We start from the raw sequence: 23837 nt of genomic DNA, 5'->3' as shown, positions 1-23837 counted from the left end.
AGATGGAAGGTCTTGTTCATGGAACAACAAGGCCAGTAACACTGGATTAAAGATTGTATGTCAGGAAGTAAGATGTAAGAAACTTGGAAAAGTAGGAGGTGCCTAGATTATGAAGAGATTTGAATGCCAAACAGAGTATCTTGTATTTGATCCTAGAGATGATAGAGAATCTCTGGAGATGGTTGATTAGGGAGGGATGACGTGGTTGGACATGAGCTTTAGGAAAACCACTTTAAGTGACTAAATGAAGGATGGATTGGAGTTGGGAGGCATTTGAGGCAAGCACACCACCAGCAGACTCTTGTAATAATTCAGATATGATATGATAAGGGTCAGCACCATAGTGGTAGAAGTGTCAGAGGAGAGAAGGGGAGAGATGTTACAAAAGTGAAATCAACAGGCCTTGGTAAAAGATTGGATATAAGGGGTGAGAGACAGTGAGGAACCAAGGATGACACCTAATCTGTAGCTTGAGGTAGGAGTGTTGCCCTTGATGGTGATAAGGAAGGGGCAGTTGGGGGTGGGGAAGATTAGGGTAGATGATAATGAGTTCAGTTTTGTATATGTTGATTTTAAAATATCAACTGGACATTCTGTTTGAAAGGCAGTTAGAGATAAATCCCATGGGAGCCTATGAGGTCATCAAGTGAAAAGAAGTGAAGAAGACCCAAGACGGAGCCCTGTGAGACACCTATAATTAGAGGGCATGGCCTGTGTGAGAATCCAGCCTAGGACACTTGGAAGGAGCATCCAGAAGGAAGGAAGAGAACCAGGAGAGAGTGGTGCCCTAAAAGCCCGAGGACGAGAGGCGGGTGGGCAGTCAAAGGCCGAAGAGGTGTTACGATTAAGGACTGGGAAAGCTGACATTGGGTGTGATGATTAAAAGATCATTGGTACTTGGGAGATAGTGGTTTTGGGGTAAGGGTGAGTTTAGAAGCTTAATTGTAAAAGTTTTAAGAAGAGAGTGAGGAGAGAAAGTGAAGTTACCTATCTTATAGATGGCTTTATCAAGTTTAGCCACATAGGATAGATGAAATATAAAATAATAGAGGTGGAAGGATCAAGTGAAAGTTTTTTTAATGATGAGAGAGAGATGGCATGTGTCTAGGCAGTAGGGAAAAAGCCAATAGATAGGGAGAGATAGAAGATAATTGATAGTGGAGATAATAAAGGAGGTAGTCTTTTGGAGAAGACAGGATGTAATGGAATTGTTTGTAGGTAGAGGGATCAGCCCTGGTAAGGAATAAGGCTGCCTCTTTGTGTGTGGCAGGGGTGAAGGAAGAAAGAGTGGCAGAAGTCATATAAATGATATGAGATGAGAAGTGGGGAGGGGGAGGGAGAGTTCACAGTGAATAGCTTTGATTTTTTTTTTTTCTGTAAAATATAGGTAAGGCTCTTAACTGAGAGGTTTGGGAGAAGGGGAGCCATGGGAGATTTCAGGAGGGATGAAAAGGTTTAGAAGAGCCTTTGTGAAGAGTGGGATGATTAATTCATAAGGGAGATACAGGAGGACTGAGTAGTAATGGTGAGAGCCCATTTGAAGCTGTGTAGCATAAATCTGTAGTGGGTCCAGGCATAATGGTTGTTCAACTTTCTTCACCTTCATTCAGCATCACATGTGTAGGAGTGAAGGTGGCAGATGGATGCAGTCATCCAAAGTTGAGACTTGGCAGAGCATAATAGGCGATTATGATAAGAGACAAGCTGCAGATAATACTTTTTGAACCTAAACCATGGCTTATCTTTGCCTCTAACTCCAACCCTACCCCTCATCCTAATTTCTCATGTTGGCTATTTGCTAAAATTGGTGTCCCCTGGGTGATACTCTACGTAACTGTTCTTGTCAAAGATTCTAGAGGCCCAATATCCTAAAGTGCCACACATATAACTCTTCCCATATAATTTATAAGCATGGCAAAAAATGGGGGGAAATGTTTGCATAACAGTTTGCTTTAAGTCTCACTTGAGAGATAATTTGATCTGTCTCTATATAATTTATATTCAGGTCAACAAGTACATAATGCATGCATTGTATTTTCTTAACACTGTTAAATGCTTTGAGAAATAGAAAAAAAATTAAGACATCCTTTTCTGTGGAACATTGTGGAAATAAAGTAAGATTCTTTATCTGTGAAATTAGTCTAAAATTTATGTTGTATGTTATAATTAGTATGAGGGTTCAGAGAAGAACTGTAGATGAATGTGGTCTTGAGCAGCCAATGAGGTTTTCATGTAGGAGGCAGGACCCATTCCAAACTATGAAGGAAAGTATTTCTCCTCTTCATTCAGAGGATAAGTGTTAAAGTTCACTAGATATATTATAAGAGGATTTTTCACAAAATTTTGAATCTCAATTGAAAATCTTAATCAAGATGAAAGGAACCCATTGAATAAATGCCTTTTGTCTACTTTGACAAGTGAATCAACAAGTACATTTTAAGTACACACTCTGTGCACCAAGTGCTAAAAACAAAGAGGCAAAAATAGTCCCTGCTCTTCCTCGAGAGTTTGCATTCTAATAAGGGAGACGATATTTAAACAACTATATACATATAACCTTTATAATATATATAGGAGTACCTAGGTGGTATAGTGGAGGGGGGTGCTGAGCCTAGAGTCAGGGAAGACCTGAATTCACATACAACCTGACACTTATTTGCTATCTGACCCTGAGAACAATACTTAACTTCTCTCTGCCTCAGTTTCCCAAACTGAGTGGGGATAATAATATCCTCTACTTACCAGGGTTGTTGTGAGGTCAAGTGAGACATTTGTAAAGTTCTTAGCACATTGTATGGTACAAGCATAATAAATTCTTGTCTCCTTCCTTCCTAAAATGGAGGTATTCTTAGAAGTAACTAGTATTGGAGGGGACTAGGGATTAGAGTAGAGAATGGGAAAAGGTTCTTTTGGAAGGTTGGATTTTATCTGAGACTTGAAGCCAGATAATCTAGGAGGCTTATACAAGGAAGCATTAGGAGACAGCTGGTAAAAAGACAGCAAGTTGAGAAATAGAGTGTTGTGTACAGGGAAGAGTAAATAAATAGGACAGTGTATCTGGGTCATGATGTGTTTGGAGGGGAGCAAGAAAGTTAGAAAGGGAACAGGTTGTGAAAGGTTTTAAAATTCAAACATGCAATTTTATATTTGATCCTAAAGGTGATGGGGAGCCACTAGTGTTATTGAGCAGGGGGTTACATGATCAGGCCTGCCCTTTAGGACAATAACTGGGATGGCTGAGTAGAGCCTGAACTGGAGTGGGGAAGAGACCCAATCAGATCCAGCAGCTGCTATGGCAGTCATCCAGGTGTGGGATTATAGGGCCCCTGGACCAGAGCAGTGGCAACATCAGAGGAAAGAAGCAAGTGTATGTGGAAGAGGTGAAGGTAGAAACAAGAGTGCTTGACAACAAATTGGTTGTGTGTGGTAACTGAGAGTTAGGACGAGATCTTGGAGTGTAAACTGGGGGAGTGGAAAGATACTTGTACCCTCTACAGCAACAGGGAAGTTTTTTAGTCTTATATTAATTTTTTTCTTAGTTATCAACTTTGCCCTGTATACCCATAAGAGGCAGTGTGATGTTGGGTCTTTGAGAATTTGACTTCAAGTTCTAATGAAATAATAGACTAATTGTCTGACCCTGAACATATCATATCACTTCAGTTCTCTGAGCCCTCATTTGTAAAATGATCATGTTAGTAACTATAAGAATATCACAAGTTCTTCAAGTTTGTTGCTATTAAATGAGATATGTAATATATAGAAAGCACTTTGCAAATTTTAGCACAACATAAATGCCAGTTATTAAAGTTGCCCTGAAAATTTTTACTATAGATCAGGGACAAACGATGACCTACCTGCCAGATCCCAAGAGTTAAGAATAGTTTTTACATTTCAAAATAAAATTTTCTTGTATTTAAAAATGTAAATTCCGTTTTTAGCTTGTGGTAGCAAGCCTCTGGCTGCCCATGGACTCTAGCTTGCTAGACCCATGCTATTTTTTAAACATTCTGGAAAGATAGAAATCAGTCTCAGAGTTTACAGATTATCCACCTGGAAATGCAGTATATATAGAACAGTAATTATTTTTAAATATTCTGTTTATCGTAGCAATTATGCACCAAATTTTATTTTTATATTATTGAGAAAGACACTCATGTACGTGACACTGCCTATTGTTATTTTATAGAATTTGAATATCATAGCCTCTTTATCCAAATACCTTTTAGTCTTAAGTGAGTTGGGTTTTTTTGTTTTTGTTTTTTAAAGCAATTGGGGTTAAGTAACTTGCTCAAGGTTACACAGCCAGATGTTTCTGGGTAGGTGCTAAGATTCGATCCCCAGGTCATCCCGACACTGGAGCCGGTGCTCTTACTCGCTGTGCTACCTGGCTGCCCCAAAGTGAGTCATTTTAATCTGTCCACCTTTACTTTTATAACTCAGGAAATCAGAATGTTTTTTTTCCTTATGTATCATTAGGAAAATATATTGTTGTTTAAAATAAACTTGCATTTTAATTAATGTATATGCAGTAAGTTTTTGTTGAGAACCTATTGTATGTTTAATGTTATGTTAGGTACTGTGGGAATTACTAAAGAAATAAAAGACATGATCCATCTCTGCCCTAAAGGATCCTTTATACTTTATAGTCTTGTTGAAGAAACAAATGAAACAAGTAATAACACAAGACACTTTGTTAGGACCCACATTATCAAACTAAGCAGTACCTTTTAATATAAGAAAGAGCTTACTCATCATCAATAAGAAATTTATCAAATATCTACCTCTAGGGTACATTAGACTTGGAATAGTTGACTTCATGGAGTTAAGACTTATGCCAGACTATAAATTTAGTTAGATAGGCAGAGAAGGTGAAGAAGGCATCATAGGGAAGTATTCATGAAGAGAATATGGTTTTGAGTTTATTTTAGAGGGTTATAGAAAGTAGGATTGGATAGATTAGATTTTGGGGAACCCTGAATATTAGACTGAAAAATTCATTAGACAAGAGGTGCAAACCTTGTTTCTATCATATTTCACTGATCTCTGGAGAGAAAAATAAGTAAGGGCCATAAAAATACAGTGCAATTTATGTGTGGTTTTTAAATATATATATTCTATCCTTTTAAAATCAAGAACAGAATATGTAAAATTGCATTCAGTAATTACAAAAAAAAATATTAAATATGCTTCCCATCTGTGTTATGGTCAAATGAAACATGGAGACACAGTGACAGATAAAATTAAGTGTGCCATATCCAGGTGAAATGTCAGAAGTTACCCATCCCCGCTCTTAAAACCAGGAATAGGAAGCCTTTAAACATCTTCTGTAACTTCCTACACCTCTGAAAAGATAGAGAACATATTACACAGACTTCAGCTGTAATTCTCCACACCTCAAAAAAATCTTGTTTATTTATTTATCCTTTTTTTTTCCTCCTTATCCTAGAGGAAAAATTATTCCTGCTTCTTGCCAGCACTAACCCTATGCCCTCCAGGGGAGACCTTGTCACCTTTCATTCTTCAGCAAAGAAGAACACTAGGAAACGAGATTAAAGTGCCTTAGAAGCCAAAGGAGGACAATTAAGAAGTAGTCAAAGGACATGAACAGTTTTCAAAAGAAGAAATGCAAACCGTCATGAGCCATGTGACACATATACCCAAATACTAATAAGGAAACACAGAACAGCTTTGGGATTTATCTTGTAAGCCAAATACAATTAAAAGATAGGATAGTCAGTGTTGCAGAGGTGAGAGGAAAAGGTCCATTAATACATGTATTTTTAGTGCTGAATTGTTTCAGTTACTCTGGAAAGAAATTTGGGATTATATGAGAAAAGTTACTAAATTAACTTCAGTGGGGATGGCATTAGCATCTGGAGAAAGGAAGAAATTTTTTAAAACTTTTCTGTTACAAGGAACACGGGAGCTGGTAAATCAGCAAAGTTTTATACTGAAGGCACACAGTGTTTAAGAAGTCATGGGAATTGGGAGTAACTAAATGGAGGAAGTAGTTGTTCCCTCAGTAGAATGTGGACAAACCAGACTGAAAGGTGTTGAGAAGGGAGTGGGTGGTGAAGGAGAATAATCAGAATAGACTATGCTGTAAGTTTGACAATGAAAAGAACAAGACACTGAAAGGGAACAGGAGGACCAAAAGAGCAGGATCATGAAAACCCAGAGAGGAAAGCACGTCTGATGGAGAGTGGTCAGCTGTGTGAGGGTACTTAGCAGGGTCATGGTCATGGGCAGAAAGGTAGTTCAAGAAACGTGAAGACTAAGAAAAGACCATCAAATTTGGCAATTGATTTGTTAAATACCCAGCCAGCATGGTTGTAAGACTTCCTCCAGCTGCATTTAGCAGCTCATTAGTAGCATGGAAGAGGCAGATGGTGGGAGTAATCCAGGAATGAGGTTTGGCAAGAGATGAGTAGTGAGAGAAATTGTGATTTGTCCAAAATTGCATGGGAACTAGCAGAGTTGTAACTCAGTGTTAATGTGTCAGAAGCAAAAACTTAGTGATTTGAAAATTCCACCTTTCAGGATGCCAGTTACTTCAGGTCTTAAATGCTAGTGCATCCGATCTAGGCTATACAGATCCTTCTTTCATAACAGGAAACTAATTTTTCTGGGATTTTTTTCATTTGTTTTGAGAATTGGAGGGGTGGGACATGACTAAAAACTAACACCCAGGCTAGCTTATTAAAACTCACTGAGGGCATAATCTGCAGCACAACAGTCTACCAAATTGAAGGGAGGTCTGTATTCTAGTTACAAGTGGTTCAGATGCTACCATGGTAGTGCTGAACTATTGTGTATAAGGAAAAGAAATTAATTGGGTACCCTTTGAAGTCTGGCCAGTAGTAACCTGTGTGTAGCCATGAGTATATCTAAGGGTTTTGTAGTGTTCAAACTCTAGATAGTATTGAAATTATCTTGACTAGTTAAAGACTCTGCATTTACTTTCAGGCTATAAGCTGTTGCTACTAAATACTCATTTGTTACATAGTTCATATAATTCCATTATCATTTGATTGCTTCTTTTATCCAAGCGACATATATTAAATTTTATAGCACTTCTCCACAAGAATGAATTTTAGATAGCAGGGACCATTCTTTAGGATGCTCTGAATGACTGCCTTCTGTAAAAGATTGAGTTAACAGGACTGAGAAAGCAGTTCTCTGAGGCAAGATGTTATATGCCTGTGCCCTGGGACAGCCTGTGCTTCTAATGCCCATCTTAAAAAAAAAAAAGTGAATTAAGATGCTGGCACTAATTCCCTGACAGGCATTACAGTACATTCTCCCTTTCTTCTCATCATGGGCTTGGAAGACCTCTGGGCGGGATTGGCAAATACATTTCTAAGAGTTTCCCTCGATTGGAAACAGTAGTGCCTATTACCTTGAAAAAATTAAATTAAAAGTTGTTGCCTCTCTCCACAGTCTGGTTAAATTGACAGTGAAGTTTCCTTCATTTTCAGATCTTCTACAAGCTATTAAGATGTCACTATTCTCATTTCTGATTTAAAATGGACCTATTTAGAGGTGGTTACTTAGTCTATTCCTTACTTTTCCCTTACTTTTCATTTTTGTTGCCCTTATTTCAAAGACAGTTTCCTCTAACTTAGCTGGTTATTCTTTCCTTTTAGTTCACCACCTATAACTTTGTCGGTATCTTTCATAAAATCTTTATAAAGGAATAAATTACTGGCTCAAAATGATTTAAATTGTTGAAAACTCATGTGATATGGATAAAGCACACAAAAGAAATAAATCTGAGTCTTATTTATTAAAATATTACTTGTCCTAACCTTCCCCCTCCTCAAATTACCTTGCATTTCCTTTGAATATATTTTGTATTTACTAATGTAAATTAGTAATTTACTGCATTTTGTTTCCCCAAAAGAATGTAAAGCTCCTTAAAGACAGTAACTTTTTTTTATCTTTATCTTCCTATTGCCTAGCATATACTCAGTTTTTGGGAGTAAGGAGAAAATGACAAGAATGCTGACATGAATTTTCTAGGTTATCTAGTCAAGTCAGTATAGATTAAGGCCGTCCTATGTTTTTTTATGAGTGTAACATTATACAATGAGAATTGAGATACAAAAGTCTTCAGTCAGCCAAAAAAAATATTGAATATTCTTTATGCCAAAGCTGAAAATTATAACTATATTTTTAAGTTTTTTTTTTTTAACCATAAGAATTGACACAAAAACAATGTATGCGTGCGTTATACTGGTTGGAGTAAAGGGCCGTGTTGAAAACTGTCAGTAGATACAGAAATAGAAAAGGTAGGGAGGAATGCTTGAAGTCTTAATGGGTAGCAACAGAGTAAGGGGGTCGGGGGCTATAATGCCACAAAAATCATGTGGAGCTGCTATTATAGATTAATAGGATAAGGCCCGGAAAAGAGCACTGAACTAGGGATCAGGAGACCTGAGTTCCTTTTCCAGTTCTGCCATGAGCTGTGTCTCTGAATATATTATTTAGTAACAAAAGTAATAAAGGGCGGCTAGGTGGTGCAGTGAATAGAGCGCTGGCCCTGGAGTCAGGAGGACCTGAGTTAAAATCCGATCTCAGACACTTAATACACACAAACTATCCATATGACCTTGGGCGAGTCACTTAACCCCAGTTGCCCTCTAAAAAGCAAAAAATAAAGTAAAATAACAGAATAATAGTTAGCATTTACATAGCACTTTAAGATTTATGAAGTGACTTCCCATATGTAAAGTGAAGATGTTGGACTAGAAAATCTCCAGAGTCCCTTTCCTGATTATGAAATTAGAAAAGTAGTTTTAGGCTTAACCTTATTATAGTGGAAAGAACCCTAGATTTTGAGTCTGAGGATCTGGGTTTAAATCTTGACCCTGCTACTTAATATTTTTATAACTTTGGACAAATCTATTAACATATATGGACCTCAGTTTCCTTACTGTGAAATGATGGATGATCTCAAAGATCTCTACCAGGAATGAATCTGTTATCAGAATCAGAAAATTCAGTGATCTAGAACAGTAGTGTCAGATAGAAACTGATCCCTGCCCTGCATTGATTTAGAAAACTTCATGTTAGCATATCAGTGTTGTATTGTATTTTTTATTTATTTTGTTTAATATTTCCCTATTACATTTTAATCTGGTTCCCACTTTTGCACCTTTGAGTTGATACCTGATGGATAATAGCTCATGCACTGATCATTCTAGTTAGTTGGGGTTTTATTGTGCTCTGCTCATTCTTTCAGATACCTCTGTTAGTAACAAAAGATCATGGTTTGGTGTATCTTAACCACAAAATGATAGTAGCCTTGGTTTTTGCAATTTGCCTAAGTTCACAAGAATTTGCAGCTCAGAGAATTAAATTTCTGAGTCTCTTGATTTCCTGTCTTATGCTTTATCTACTAGACAACACTGCCTCTTGGAGGTCTTTCATTGTTCTAACTCTACTGAGTGTTGTCTAAGAAATGATTTACTGGAATTCTATGTTAAAGCCTTACTTGTTCTTCTACATTTATAACCTTATCTTTTGGGGGTAAATGTTCTGTATTCCAGGAGAATTAATTAATACCCCTTGCCTTTCACTTTGATAAGTAGGTAGAAGAGATTTTAAAGCCTAGATTAAAATAAAACATTCATTTAATGATTAATAACACAATGATTAATAGATTAATAAAGACTTTAAAAAAAAACTTTGCATTAAGATCACATGTGATCAGTATCTATGAGATAAGCAGATAAATAAAACACTTATCCAGTTCAGAAAGTGTTGATTTGTTTTATATAGATATAATAGTCATTATTCAGGACCCTCAAGTGTATCAGTTAGCTGAAGAATTTCCATTGGTTGAGAATCTTTCCTCTTTTGTTCTGTCATTAGTCTTTTATTCATTTATTTTTAGTTTTCAACATTTATTTCCACAAGATTTTCAGTTACAAATTTTCTCCCCATCTTTCCCCTACCCCACCCATCCCAAGATAGCAAGCCTACTGAACATTCCTTCCCCCAATCTGCTCTCTCTCATATGCTTCCCCATCCCCCCCCCTAACTTTCTAGTAGGGCAAGATAGATTTCTGTACCCCACTCCCTGTATATCTTATTTCCCAATTGCATGTTAAAAACAATTTTTAAAAATGTTTTTTAACATTTGTTTTTAGAACTTTGATTTCCAAATTCTTTCCCTTCTTCCCTCCTTACCCACACCCACTGGGAAGATAAGTAGTTTAATATAGGTTGTACATGTGTGGTTACACAAAACATTTCCATAGTAGTTATAATGTGAAAGACTATGTTTCCCTCCATCCTCTCCTGCCCCCCACTTATTCTATTTTCTACTTTGACCCTTCCCCTTTTCAAAAGTGTTTGTTTCTAACTACCCTCTCCAACAATCTGTCCTCCCTTCTGTTATCTGCTCCTCTTATCCCCTTCCCCCCAACTTTCCTGTAGGGTAAGATACCCAATTGAGCATGTATGTTATTCCCTCCTTAAGCCAAATTCAATTAGAATAAGGTTGACCATTCCCTTTCACCTCCCTGCTCTTTCCTCCATTGTAACAGCTTTCTCTTGCCTCTTTTATGTGAGATAATCTACCCTATTCTATCTCTCCCTTTCTCCTCTCAATATATTCCCCTCTCACCTCTTAGTTTTATTTTTTAGATATCATCCCTTCCTATTCAACTGATCCTGCGCCCTCTGTCTGTGTATACATGTACTCACATATGTATTTATACACATATATACCCTTCTATACATACATACATATTATATATATATACACACATATATATTCCCTTCAACTATCCTCATACTGAGAAATGTCTCATGAGTTACAATTATCGTTTTTCCATGTAGGAATGTAATGTTCAACTTTAATAAGTTCCTTATGATTTCTTTTTCCTGTTTACCTTCTCATGCTTCCTGTATTTGAAAATCAGATTTTCTTTTCAGCTCTTGTTTTTTTCATCAAGAACACTTGAAAATGCTCTATTTAATTGAATGACCCTGAAGCATTATACTCAGTTTTGCTGGGTAGATGACACTTGGTTTTAATCCTAGTCCTTTGACCTCCAGAATATCATATTCCAAGCCCTTCAATCCCTTAATGTAGAAGCTGCTAGATTTTGTGTTATCCTGATTGTGTTTCCACAATACTCAAATTGTTCCTTCCTGACAGCTTCTAATATTTTCTCCTTGACCTGGGAACTCTGGAATTTGTCTATGATAATTCCTAGGAGTTTTCTTTTTGGGATCTTTTTTCAAGAGGCAATTGGTGGATTCTTTCCTTCCCCCCCCCCCCTGGTTCTAGAATATCAGGGCAATTTTCCTTGAGAATTTTTTGAAGGATGATTTCAAGGCTCTTTTTTTTTGATCATGGCTTTCAGGTAGTCCAATAATTTTTAAAATTATGTCTCCTGAATCTATTTTCCAGGTCAGTGGTTTTTCCAGTGAGATATTTCTCATTGCCTTCTATTTTTTTTTTTCATTTGTTTGGATCTGTTTTATAGTATCTTGATTTCTCGTAAAGACATTAGCTTCCATTTGCTCCAATTTATCTAATTTAGAAGGAATTATTCTCTTCAGTGAGTTTTTGAAATTCCTTTTCCATCTGACCAATTTGGTTTTTTAAGGCATTGTTCTCATTGGCTTTTTGGGCCTCTTTTGCCATTTGAGTTAGTCTATTTTTTAAGATTTTATTTTCTTCAATTTTTTTTGGTCTCTTTTAGCAGGATGTTGGCTTGCTTTTCATGATTTTCTTGCATTATTGTCATTTTTCTTTCCAATTTTTCTTCTACTTCTCTTACTTGATTTTCAAAATCTTACTTGAGCTCTTCTATGGCCTTTAAGCAGTTCATATTTTTCTTGGAAGCTTTTGATGCAGGAGTTTTGACTTTGTTCTGTTCTTCTGGTTCCATGCAGCATCTCTGCGCCTCCGCCACCTTCCGCCCCAGGGGCAGGTACTACTGGACTGCGCTCCATTTGCAACAGAGTTCCCCACTGACCTTTTACTTTCTATTTGGCATTTATGGGTTGAGAAATCTGGAAACCAGCACAGGTGCTGGTGATTCAGTCTCCTGAAGTTTGCTCCAGCCAGTCTGTGCTGCTGGTTGGGGCCTCCCCAGTTCTGGACCCATGCAGCTCATGTGGGACTAGATTTGGCTCCCAGCCTGGTGCAATATAGCCTTCCTGTCGGCCTATCAGGCTGCCTTCAGTGGGAGATTTGTTTCTCTCTATCGCTTTTTGGGTTCCGTAGCTCTAAAATTTGTTTAGAGTCATATTTGACAGGCATTGGAGATGGTTGGAGCTGGGGCTCAGCCAACTTCCTGCTTTTACTATGCCATCTTGGATCTGCCCCCTGATATTCTGTCATTCTTACTGTCTATTTCAAAAACTTAATGCCATGGACCTCTCTACAGCTTTACCTACTCCTGTGGAGTCCAGAATACAATAGAACTGGCAAACTGTAATCCCTCTGGAACTATCCTACCTGAAAAACCAGTTTGGCAGCCAAATTGAGAGCTTTTCAGGTATTGTACTGAAAACAACCTCCCTGCCCCCCCCCCCCCAAACTCAACTTCTTGAAGTATTATAACTCAGGGAAGGGAAAGGAGTGGTACAAGTAGTTAGAGACAGGTGTAGAAGTCAACCTAAAGTCATCACAGTGATCTAGCCAGCACTTCTTAAACTGTGGGTTGTTGACTCCTTATGAGGTCATGGAAAATGTGGGAATAGAAAAGCTTTCTGAGTGTGCATTGACCAAAAATTGATTAAAAATCAAAAGAGTAATGAATCCAAGTTTTTTCTGGCAGCGCTTGCCCACGTTATATCCCACAACTTCACTGCAGCCTTGATTCTGAACACAAAGCATGCCCACTTTGCACTGTAATAGTATAGGTATTATAAACATTTTACAGATGAGGAAACTGAGGTATAGAGGAGTTAAGTGACTTGCTTAAGGTCACATAGCTAGTAAGTGTTGGAACAATTTTTGAACTCACCTCTCCTCACTTCAAGTCAAGCATCTAAACATCACCTCTATTGATCCTAAAGTTTCCCTTACCTTACCATATGTAACTACTTCTTAATTATTTAAGATCTCATATAGGTTATAAAGTACTAGTGACTTTCCCCTTTTCTACCAGAGAGTGAGCAGGGGAAAAAACTTTTTTTGAATGAAATTTAGTACATTTTGGTCAAAACTGCAGTTAAACTTTTTTTTTTTTTTTTGCTTTTTTGGAGGGCAATTGGGGTTAAGTGACTTGGCCAAGGTTACATGGCTAGTTTTTTGTGTTAAGTGTCTGAGTCCGGATTTGAACTCAGGTCCTCCTGCCTCCAGGACTGGTGCTCCATTCACTGTGCCACCTAACTGCCCCTGCAGTTAAAGATTAAAGAAGATATTAAATAAATTTTTTTTTAAACTTTCTCTTTATCCTCCATCATCAAAATGTGGTATTGACTTCAGTCACCATAAGTTGTGAATTGCCCAGAAGAGTATTTTAGCCCCAGAATTACAATCATTGCTATTCTGTATGTTCAAATTAAACCTGGCCCCTAGATCACAGGTGTGGAAGTGTCTTCATCCTCTCCTTCATACTGTTGCAATAGCCACCTGCCTCAAGGCTTTTCACACTCCATTTCATCTTCCATTCAACTCAAGGCAATTTTTTTTAAAGCTTTCATCAGTTTTTTAAAAGGGCCTCATACTACTGCTAGTACTGCCCCGAGGTTACCTCCTGTTTTACTCTGTTCATATGTAGTTGCTCGCGTGTTTTCTCTCCCAATAGAATGTGTGCTCCTTGAGGGCAGGGACTATTTTTGCTTTTCTTTGCATCTCAGCACTTAGCACAGTCCCAGCACTCGACTGGTGCATCATAAATGCTTGTTGATTTATCTTGAATGAAGTATCAAAATTGCAGGATTGAATTCTAGTGAGTCATTGTTGGTTTGGGCTAGGTAAAATCAGAGTGTTATTCCTCATATTTTTTCATGTCATCTTTAAAAAAAAAAAAACAAAATAGTGAAAATGGGAAATGCATAGCAAAAATGACATTAACACCCACTAATTTGTATAATTTGATCTAGAGAGTTAAACCGTTGTAACAACAAAGAGACCAAATGAGTGCAGAAAGTGCTTTAATCAGCAGATATTTAACTTATTTGCCAGATGGAGAGCTATCTATGAAAGGCACAACCAGATTTAATCTATAAACTCTTCTTTGTAAAATCTTACGAAGAAGGATATTGGACTCATTGTGAGTGCTATTATCTCATAAATCCCAAAGAAGCACTTGAGACCGAGACCAAAAGTGAGTTTAAAGAATATTTGGGAAAAAATCCACTTTATCAAAATTTTCCCAAAAGCATTCAAAGATATAAATGGAAGGAGGACTGCAAATAGAAGAAAAATAGAAAAGATTTGAGGAGAGGGAAAAATATTTCAGCAAACTCTTTTTCTCATCAAAGATGAAGGAACTACTTTAGTTGGATCCTACCATCACAATCCTGAAGATGTTTATAACTGTGTAGTAGAAATGGTACTAAAGAGAGCAAAGATAAGAAAAAGTAGCCAATATATATTTACAGAGAGGGAAGTAACACAGCCATGAGGGTATTGAGAGACTGAAATATAAGATATCTGAGGGAGACAAAAAAACAAAGATGGGGGAAAAAATCAAGAGGACTAAGAATATCAGTAACTAACAACTTATATGCCTACTCGCATATCCAAAATCTTTATGTGTCATCTATACAGAAACCAAGGACATCTTCAGTGAATTCATTAGTCATTTTTACAAGTGATATAAAAATAATGGACCACAGCATTCCTTAGAGGACATAACAACAGAAATAACCCTGTTCTGGGGCCCTCTAGTAATAAACATAAGATGAGATGTAAACCCAAGAGATGTATGTTTGTGAAAGCTATTTACCATTGTAATGGAGCAGATACTGTAGGTACAGGTTGAGGAGGGTTTTCTTGTGAGTAATCTGATCTTCCTGTTTTTCTTGTCCTAATTGCATCACCACTCTTCCCGCACCCCAGGCATTGCACCATCTCTTGGAAGAGATCTGTAATCTCTTGAAGAAGTTTGGCCTGTTTATCTAGAGGAAAAAAAGTGAATGAGGAATGTCTAATGCCTAGATTTCAAAATGCTTTTGGATGAACACCCTACAGAGTTTGCCCATCAGTATTTATGTCTGCATTGACACAAATGGACAACAAATTGGGCCTGAGGTTGAACAGGAAGAAGAAGAAATAAGTTGGATTTCTTTCATGAAATTGCCAGGTTCTTTTATTGACATCAAGCCTCTCACAAAAGCAAAGACCTATGTTTTAAATACTAATATTTTACTGGTTATCTCTGGAACACCATTACCTCTGAAAAATTAAGATCAGTGTCAGCACACAGTGGGTGTTGACAGGCTGCAACATATAATCATTGAGCAGCTTTGAAGAATAGGAGTAAAAGATACCATCTAGGAATAGTACTATAGTAAGAGCAGATGTGCTAGTCATGTGGCAAGAACAAGAAAGGACAGGTAGGAGCCAGAGTACTCCACTAGTACCCTCCTAATGCTGGAAGAAAGGCATAGTGAATGTTCTCATTCAGTGGAAAACTTTTGTGAGATCATGGGCATGAGTCACATGGCATGGGTAGGTGTGGATGGTTGGAGACCTGTATTGTTGGAGGTAACCTCTTGAATTGAGTGAATCTCAAATATTATTTGAGTATTTTGAGAGAGTTAAAACAAAAAAACTAATAATGATATAGGTTCCTCAATAGTAAAGGGAAGTACTGTCATGGCCTTTCATTATCTTCCCAGCTTGTTGCTAGAATTTAAGATGGACCAGGGACATATAACAGTGGTACCTCTCTTACCCTAATCAGTCAAGTACTTTCCTGTCACTTCTCTGCTATTTGAAATATAGATTCAGTTATTCTTTCTTTTTTTTTTTAGAGGGGGGGAGGGCAGGGCATTTGGAGTTAAGTGACTTGCCCAAGGTCACATGGCTAGTAACTGTTAAGTGTCTGAGGCCAGATTTGAACTCAGGTCCTCATGACTCTAGGACCAGTGCTCTATTCACTGCACCACCTAGCTATCCCATTTGTTCTTTCAAGGGAATAAGTATAGTTTAAATTTTAGATTTAAATAGAAATTATTTTAGGCAGTTAAAAACAGAATCTATACTCATTCTCTTATTATCTAATATTTGACGTTTGTATTGTTTATCATTATTTGTCTACAAATTCTATTAATGCTTAACTCATATCAGTCAACCCTTTACGGTTAAAAAAATTTTTTTTTCTCAAAATTGAGATTAGATATACTTGCAACTAAATACTTCCTGTTATGGATCCTACTTCATCCTCCTATTTAGGCAATGTCTAATTTACCATACATTTTTTTGGAATGTTTACCAATTATTGATACTGGTAAGCAACTACCATTCTCTGCATTATATTAATATCTTTGTTTGGCTTACTAGATCAAGGCATAATTAACATGATGAATTAACATGTTCCTACCAACCAACTCTAGATTTTTTCATTATTTTTCGTTCTCTAGTGTTCCTCTGTAGTGACCTCAATACTTCATTTCAAAGTATGCTTATCTGAAGAATATTGGGATTTTCCCCTTATTTGAACTGAGATATTAATTGATAATTATTTGTGATGAAAATAGAAATAACATATCTTTCAAACATGCCTCAATACAATTTAACTGAAATATCATAATGAACCCTTTTTTCTTTTTCTTTTTAGATGTATGGTCCGCAGGATGTGTATTGGCTGAGCTGTTGCTAGGACAACCAATCTTTCCAGGGGACAGTGGTGTGGATCAGTTGGTGGAAATAATCAAGGTTGGCACTTAACTGGAATTGTAGAACTTTCGAGGTGGAAGAGATTTTAGCATTGATATAGTTTAACTTCATCTTTTTGCAGTAAAGGAAACAGACCCAGTAACTTGCCCAGAAATACACAGCTAAAAATTTCCTGGGACAAGCTCTTCTAACTTCCACTGAGGCTAAATAATTTGTTTAGGAGTTCTAAGGCAAGAAAGTGGGCATTTTATCAACTTAGTTTTGTTACTATTATTTAATGTACTTTTTTTAAAAATTAAGGGTAAGATCCTAAATTGAATTAATCTTGAATTTTTCAACATGAATCATTGGATTTTTTTGAACCTCTTAATGTTTTTAGTAAAGACTTCCATGTTTATGATTTTGTCTTTTTATGGCAGTTTATTTTGCCTTTCAACAAATTACATAACTTGAATTCTTTTTTTTTTTTTTGCTTTTTTGGAGGGCAATTGGGGTTAAGTGACTTGCCCAAGGTCACACGGCTAGTTTTTGTGTTAAGTGTCTGAGGCCAGATTTGAACTCAGGTCCTCCTGACTCCAGGGCCAGTATTCTATTCACTGCGCCACCTAGCCACCCCCAGAACTTGAATTCTTGTTTCCTTTTCTGTGCAGTTTCTGAAAGTTTCATCCTTAAGGGAATTTAACTCAGAACCTGTTTCTGCCCTGCCCTTCCCCCTTATTTTTAGTAAGTCTATATGTATGCCATTGCAATTTAACAAGCATTTATTGAGCACCCATTATTTGCTAGGTACTGTGGTAGGAGCTGGGGATAAAAAAATTAAAAAGCAACAGTTTCCACTTCCAGAAGATTACATTTGCAGGGATGTTGAGGGTGGGGATGGGACACATACACAGCAAAATAAATACAAAGTTATGTTGTATAATTTCTGGGTAGAGGTATTAGCAACTGGAGAATCAGAAAAGGTCTTTCATAGAAGGCTGTATCTGAGCTGATACTTGAAGAAAACCACAGTTTACATGAGTTTGGAGGTGAAAAGTAAATGCAATCTAAAGAAGGGAGAAAGTATTTATAAAGGCAAAAAATTGGGGAAATGGAATTTTGGCTGAAAGATAAGTGTGTGTTAAAGAGTGAAATCTGCCTGAAGAGGTAAGCAGGAGCCAGATTATCAGGGGCTTTAAAAATCAGACATGTTATCTTCAAGAAAGCAGAATAATTAATTTCATCAAATTGATCTAACCCAAAAGGCTTAGGAAAATTAGTTCATGCAGTTAAAAATAGAATCCGTATTCTCATATGCTCACAGATAGAGTAGTAAATGGTTGAGTGCAAAAAAGTAAGAAACCCATGAAATAAAATCAACTCCTATTTAGTTCACCATCTCCCACGTCTACTTCATTTGCCAGTCACAATGAGCAAGAGAAACTTTGCAAGCTTGTGCCCCATAGAAAGTTCCTACCAGGTTTCCTATGTCACTGTTGCAGCCTGAACCCCTCCTACATTTGCACTACGAGAAGCAGCAGACACTAAGTGTGCCAAGCCTTTAGAAAGAAAAGGATAACAACTGGATCAGGGAAAGGACAGATGGTACTAACAGTGCATAGCACAGCACAGAGCCAACTAGAGGGGAGAAAAACGCTTCCATGACTAAGAGAAGGGAGATAGGAAACCCAGCTGTTCTGGACTGGGATCCAGGCTGATATCACACATCTCCCCATCAGAGGAGTAAGAGTACCTGAAACTTTGAGGGGTGAGGTGGTTATCTATGTATCAAAGGGAAAAGGTGATATCAAAGAATAAGGAGAGAAATCAGATACAAACAACTCTGAATATCAGAAAAAAGACTAAGAGGCCAAGAGCCCGATAAAAACTTAGCTCTAAAGTTGACAAATCAACAGAGGCTCATAAAGAGAAGTAAGAATGAGTAAAACCTTTGACCAAAACACAATTAACAAGTATTTTAATATGGCAGGAAATTAACCAAAACTCTCCAACCAAAAAGAGATTCTGGAGACTCCCCAGAAATCATGGAATATCAACAAGAGACTCCAGGATGGTTCAAAAAAGAGAAATAAAATATAAAAGATTTTAGGAGTGAAATTACATTAAAAATCAGAGTTCTCAGTACAGAGCTAAACAAAACCCATAATATAGGACTTATACAATAAATAATCTCAGAAAAGTAGTAGAGGCTCTAAGAAAAAGAATAATAGATTTGGAATGCAACTATCCAAAAGTGGAAGATAATCTGGCAAAGCAGAAGCAAAAGACACCAGTTTTAGAAGAACATATGATTTCTTTACAAATAAAAGTGATCTCTAAAATATGCTGCATAGGAATAATTTAAGAATTACAGGACTGCCCCCCCCAGTGAGTATCACAGATCAAAAGTACTGAATAATATACTAGAACTTATTAATATAGAGAAGAATACACCGTTCTATCAAATCCACATGTTACTTCCTAAGAACAACTTCATACTTTAAACATAAAGTCATGTAGTAGTTAAATTTAGTAAGAATCAGTTTTTTCAAACACCCAGGAAAAAGACTTCCAAATAAAAAATGCTTGCAAATATTCAATTTGAATAACTCAGAATTATCCCACAATCGTGAGAGATCAGAAAAGAGTATATAATGGGTTTCATAAAAGGAAGTGAGCTCAAACTGCAACCCAGAATAATATATCTTGCAAAGCTGAGTTTGAATATTAATGGAGGGAAAAATGAATCTACCACAAAGAAAAGAGATTTAAGGCATTCCTGGTGGGGTGGGGAGGACTAGACAATAGTCCCCATGGGTAAACACCATATTTGATTTGCAAACACTCCATGTAAGAGAAAGAAAATAAGGTAAATACACAAGTGAATACTAAATGATCAAATTGATTCCCTCATGTTTATTCTAGAATATTAGTGGGGGTTTTTTTTAATGTGAATTGAACATCGAAAGAAAGTACTGGGAAGAATTATCAAGGGTCACAAAGGAGGTATGATAGATCTAATCTAGCCTTAGGGGTGGCATAGCACCCATGATTGTACGACACGACACAGAAACAGATAGAGTAACCTACCTTGAGTATTGGTAGCAAGCTTGTGGGTTTAGGAATGGACTTCATGATGCTTGATATAGTGATGCCTACCATGTAACACAGCTTCCATTTGACATTGCCTCCCTCATGAAATAATATTTTTTAAGAGTGAGATATAGCAACTAAAAGGAAAGATGGGGTAAAATCTATAAACAAAGTAACATAAAAATGAAATAGAAGAGGGAATAACATGAAATATTAGAACAAATATGAAATGCTCAAAAATAGGAGAAAAACTAATGTAGTATTTCCTAAGGTGTCTCCTATCAAAAACATTTGACTGAGAGGGACTCCAAGAATTATCAGACAGTGGGACAGTGAGTAGAATGCTGGACTTGATATCATCAAATTCAAATTCTGCCTCAGACACTAACTAGTTTTGTAACCTTGGGGAAGTGATTTAATTTCTCTCAGCCTTGATTACCTCATTTGTAAAGTGGGAACAACAATCACAATAATAAAAATAATAACTCCTACCTTCAAGGATTGTTGTAAGGAACAAATATGGTAATATGTAAAAAAAAAACCTTTGAAAACTTTAAAATATTATATAAATCATTGCTCTTATTAATTTTGTTTCTGTTATTGTTATTATCTGAAAACTGACCATAAAATAGCAGGGATGTCATATTTCAAAAAAATCATAAATGAAAATGGCGCAGACCTTTTAGACAGGAGGGCAGAGTAAAAGCAGAAAGACTTCACTGGTCACCTAAAAGAAATTCAAAGCAAAAAGTTGCAGTTATGATACAGCCAAATCCGGAGCTGCTGAGTCAAGGGAAAGAAATGGAAGTAGCCAGAAAGAAAGAATTCAAGTACTACGGAGTAGAGTTAAGATCAAATGGCATCTGATAACTGCCACTAAAAAGGAGAAGATAACTTGGAACAAAATATTTAAGAAGGTGAAAAATGAAGGCATACAATCAATTTTACCTGGCATGGCTAAGTATGATCTTATATGTGATTATGTATCACATTGCAGGAAAAAATGAAGCATAAATGAAATACAGTACTTCGAAGTATTCCTGATCATGTGAACAGAGCTGAATAGACATTTTGAAATGCACACACAGTTGTTAAAAAAAACTTAGAAAGTAAATATATTTGAGTAATTGGAAAGGATTCTACAATTAAGAAGTGTTTATATTTTAATAGAGGGAAGAAATACAAGTTTCTCTCCTGAACTCTGTTTTTAAGAGTCATAGAGTCTTAAGGTTGTTTTGAGGATTAACTTGAGAAATATTAGTAAAATGCTTTGAAAACCTTAAAGCATTATATAAATGCTAGTTATTATTATTATTAAATATAGGACAGAGGACCTGGGAGCCATTTTGTTACATTTTTATATTCTTAAGAGAAGGAAAAAGGAATACATTTTGGAAGAAAGAGGGAAGATGGGAATAGAACTTATTATTTCACATAATCATGGTGTTTGAGAAGAAGACTACAAAAACATGGAAGAGACAGGTAACAGGGTATGCATGAACCTTACTTTCATCTGAACTGGGCAAAAAAGCATTGAATTTATATACACAAATGCATACACAAAGAGTTTGGTGTAGAAATATAACCAACAGGGAATCAGTTAAGGAGAGGGGGATTAAGACTGGTAAGGGATAGCTTCAGGGAAGGAATTTTCAAAAGACATTCCATATTTGGAGTGTAGAAACTGGTGGAAAATAAAAGGAAATAAAGAGTAAGAACCTATAATGAGATTGAGGTAGAGAAAGAGAAAAAATGTAGAGGAGTGTAAGTAGATTGCATCAGATATAAATATCCTCCCTCTATATCCTCTTCTTTGTAAATAGGGGAGAGGAGGCAAAGAAGGATGTAAAGGGATAGAACAGAGGAAAATACCCAGTTAATCATAACTGTGAGTGTGAATAGGATGAATGCACACATAAAGCAGAAGAGGATAGAAAAAAATGTTGCAAAAAGTAGAATGCAACTGTATATTGTTCACAGGGAAACACACTTAAAACAAAAAGCTCCACACAATTAAAATAAGGGGTAAAGTAAATCAGTTATGCTTCAGATGAACTCAGAAAAACAAATGTAGCAATCATCATCTCAGATCAAGCAATGATAAAAATGAATTTGATTAAAGAGAGAAACATTGAAACTACATTATGCTTAAGGATACCATAGACAGGGAATTAATATATATATGTATCAAGTGACATCATATCAAAAATAAGTAAACCTTCCTCCTCACCTTCTCCTGACATTACATAACTTCCAGCAGAACTTTTAGGCTGCCCTTTCATTCCAGCCTCTTCTCATGTCACATCATTCTGTTGTTTTTTTATTTCTTTATTTTTCAAATGCTTTATTAACTTCTGATTTACATAATTCATTTCTGCCATATTTTGAGTTACAAATTTTCTCCCCGTTTTTCCCCTACCCACCACCCCAAAATAGCAGTCCCACAGGATATCCCCTCTTCCAATCTGCTCTCTCCCCTATTTTCTCCCATACCCCTTTCAACTTTTCCAGGGGATCTCTATGCCCCAGTGCCTGTATATCTTATTTCCCAATTACATGTAAAATAGTATTAATAATAGTATGTGTATACTATTATATAGGTATATATGTGTGTGTGTGTGTGTATTTAAATATTTGATTTTAAAACTTTGAATTCCAGATTCATTCCCTTCCTCACTTGTCACCCACCCTTACTGGGAAGATAAGCAGTTCAGTATAGGTTGTGCATGTGTGGCTAATGCAAAACAGTAACATAGTAGATAAACTATAAAAGACTGACTATATTTCCCTCCCTCCTATCCCACCTCCCACTTGTTCTATTCTCTGCTTTGATGCCATCTCTTTTAAAAAGTGGGTGCTTTCAACTTCCCTCCCCCCCAGCCTGCCTTCCCTTCCATCATCCCCCCTCCCATCCCCTTCTCCCCCCTACTCTCCTGTAGGGTGAGATACCCTATTTAGTTTGTATTTCATTCCCTCGTTAAGCCAAATTCAATGGGAATAAGGTTGACCCATTCCCTTTTGCCTTCCTAATCTTCTCCTCCATTGTAACCATTTTCCCTTGCCTCTTCTCTATGAGATAGTTTACCCCATTCTGTCTCTCCCCATCTCCTCTCATTATATTCCTCTCTCAACTCTTAATTTCACCTTTTAAGTATCATCCCTTCCTGTTAAATTGGTCCTGTGCCCTCTATCTATGTATACCTGTAAACATGTATACACACATTCACATATGAATTCATATGCCCATATACAGACATATATATATATTTCTATTCCCTTCAACTACTGAGAAAAGTTTCATAAGTTACAACTATTGTTTTTCCATAGGGGAATGTTAATAGTTCAACTTTGATAAGTTCCTTATGATTTCTTTTCCCTGTTTACCTTTTCATGCTTCTCTTGCTTCTTGTATCTGAATGTCAAATTTTCTATTCAACTCTGGTTTTTTCATTAAGAATGCTTGAAAGTCCTCTATTCCACTGAATTTTCCCCTGAAACATGATACTCAGTTTTGCTAGGTAGGTGACTCTTGGTTTTAATCCCAGCTCCTTTGCCCTCCAGAATATCATATTCCAAGCCCTTCGATCCCTCAGTGTAGAAGCTGCCAGATCCTGGGTTATCCTGATTGTGTTTCCACAAGATTCAAATTGTTTCTTCCTGGCTGCCTGTAATATTCTCTCCTTAATCTGGGAATTCTGGAACCTGGCTATAATATTCCTAGGATTTTCCTTTTTGGGATCTTTTTCAGGAGGTGATCAGTGGAGTCTTTCAACCTCTATTTTGCCCTCTGGCTCTAAAACATCAGGGCAGTTTTCTTTGAGAACTTCCTAGAGGATGCTTTCTAGGTTCTTACTTTGATCATGGCTTTCAGGTAGTCCAATAATTTTTAAATTATCTCTCCTGGATCTATTTTCCAGCTCCGTGCTTTTTCCCATGAGATATT

The 23837-nt window shown here is 36.8% G+C and overlaps 1 protein-coding gene across 4 annotated transcripts in view; it reads left to right on the top strand.

Moving 5' to 3' along the window:
• The window catches only part of GSK3B (glycogen synthase kinase 3 beta), a 304997-nt gene that overhangs the window by 167455 nt on the left and 113705 nt on the right, over window positions 1-23837 (top strand). For all 4 annotated transcript variants that reach the window (XM_069069985.1, XM_069069986.1, XM_069069987.1 and 1 more), the window contains exon 7: window positions 16764-16861. In XM_069069985.1, coding sequence (XP_068926086.1) covers window positions 16764-16861 — 98 coding nt within the window. The remainder of the gene's footprint in view (window positions 1-16763; window positions 16862-23837) is intronic.

This window comes from Petaurus breviceps, unplaced genomic scaffold, assembly GCF_028583685.1.
Source record: "Petaurus breviceps papuanus isolate PSGF00001 unplaced genomic scaffold, PetGlider_PUasm1.0 90792, whole genome shotgun sequence".
In the NCBI taxonomy this organism is placed as follows: Eukaryota; Metazoa; Chordata; class Mammalia; order Diprotodontia; family Petauridae; genus Petaurus; species Petaurus breviceps.
The sequence above is the reverse complement of the archived record's forward strand: the minus strand, read 5'-3'. Positions and strand labels throughout refer to the sequence as shown.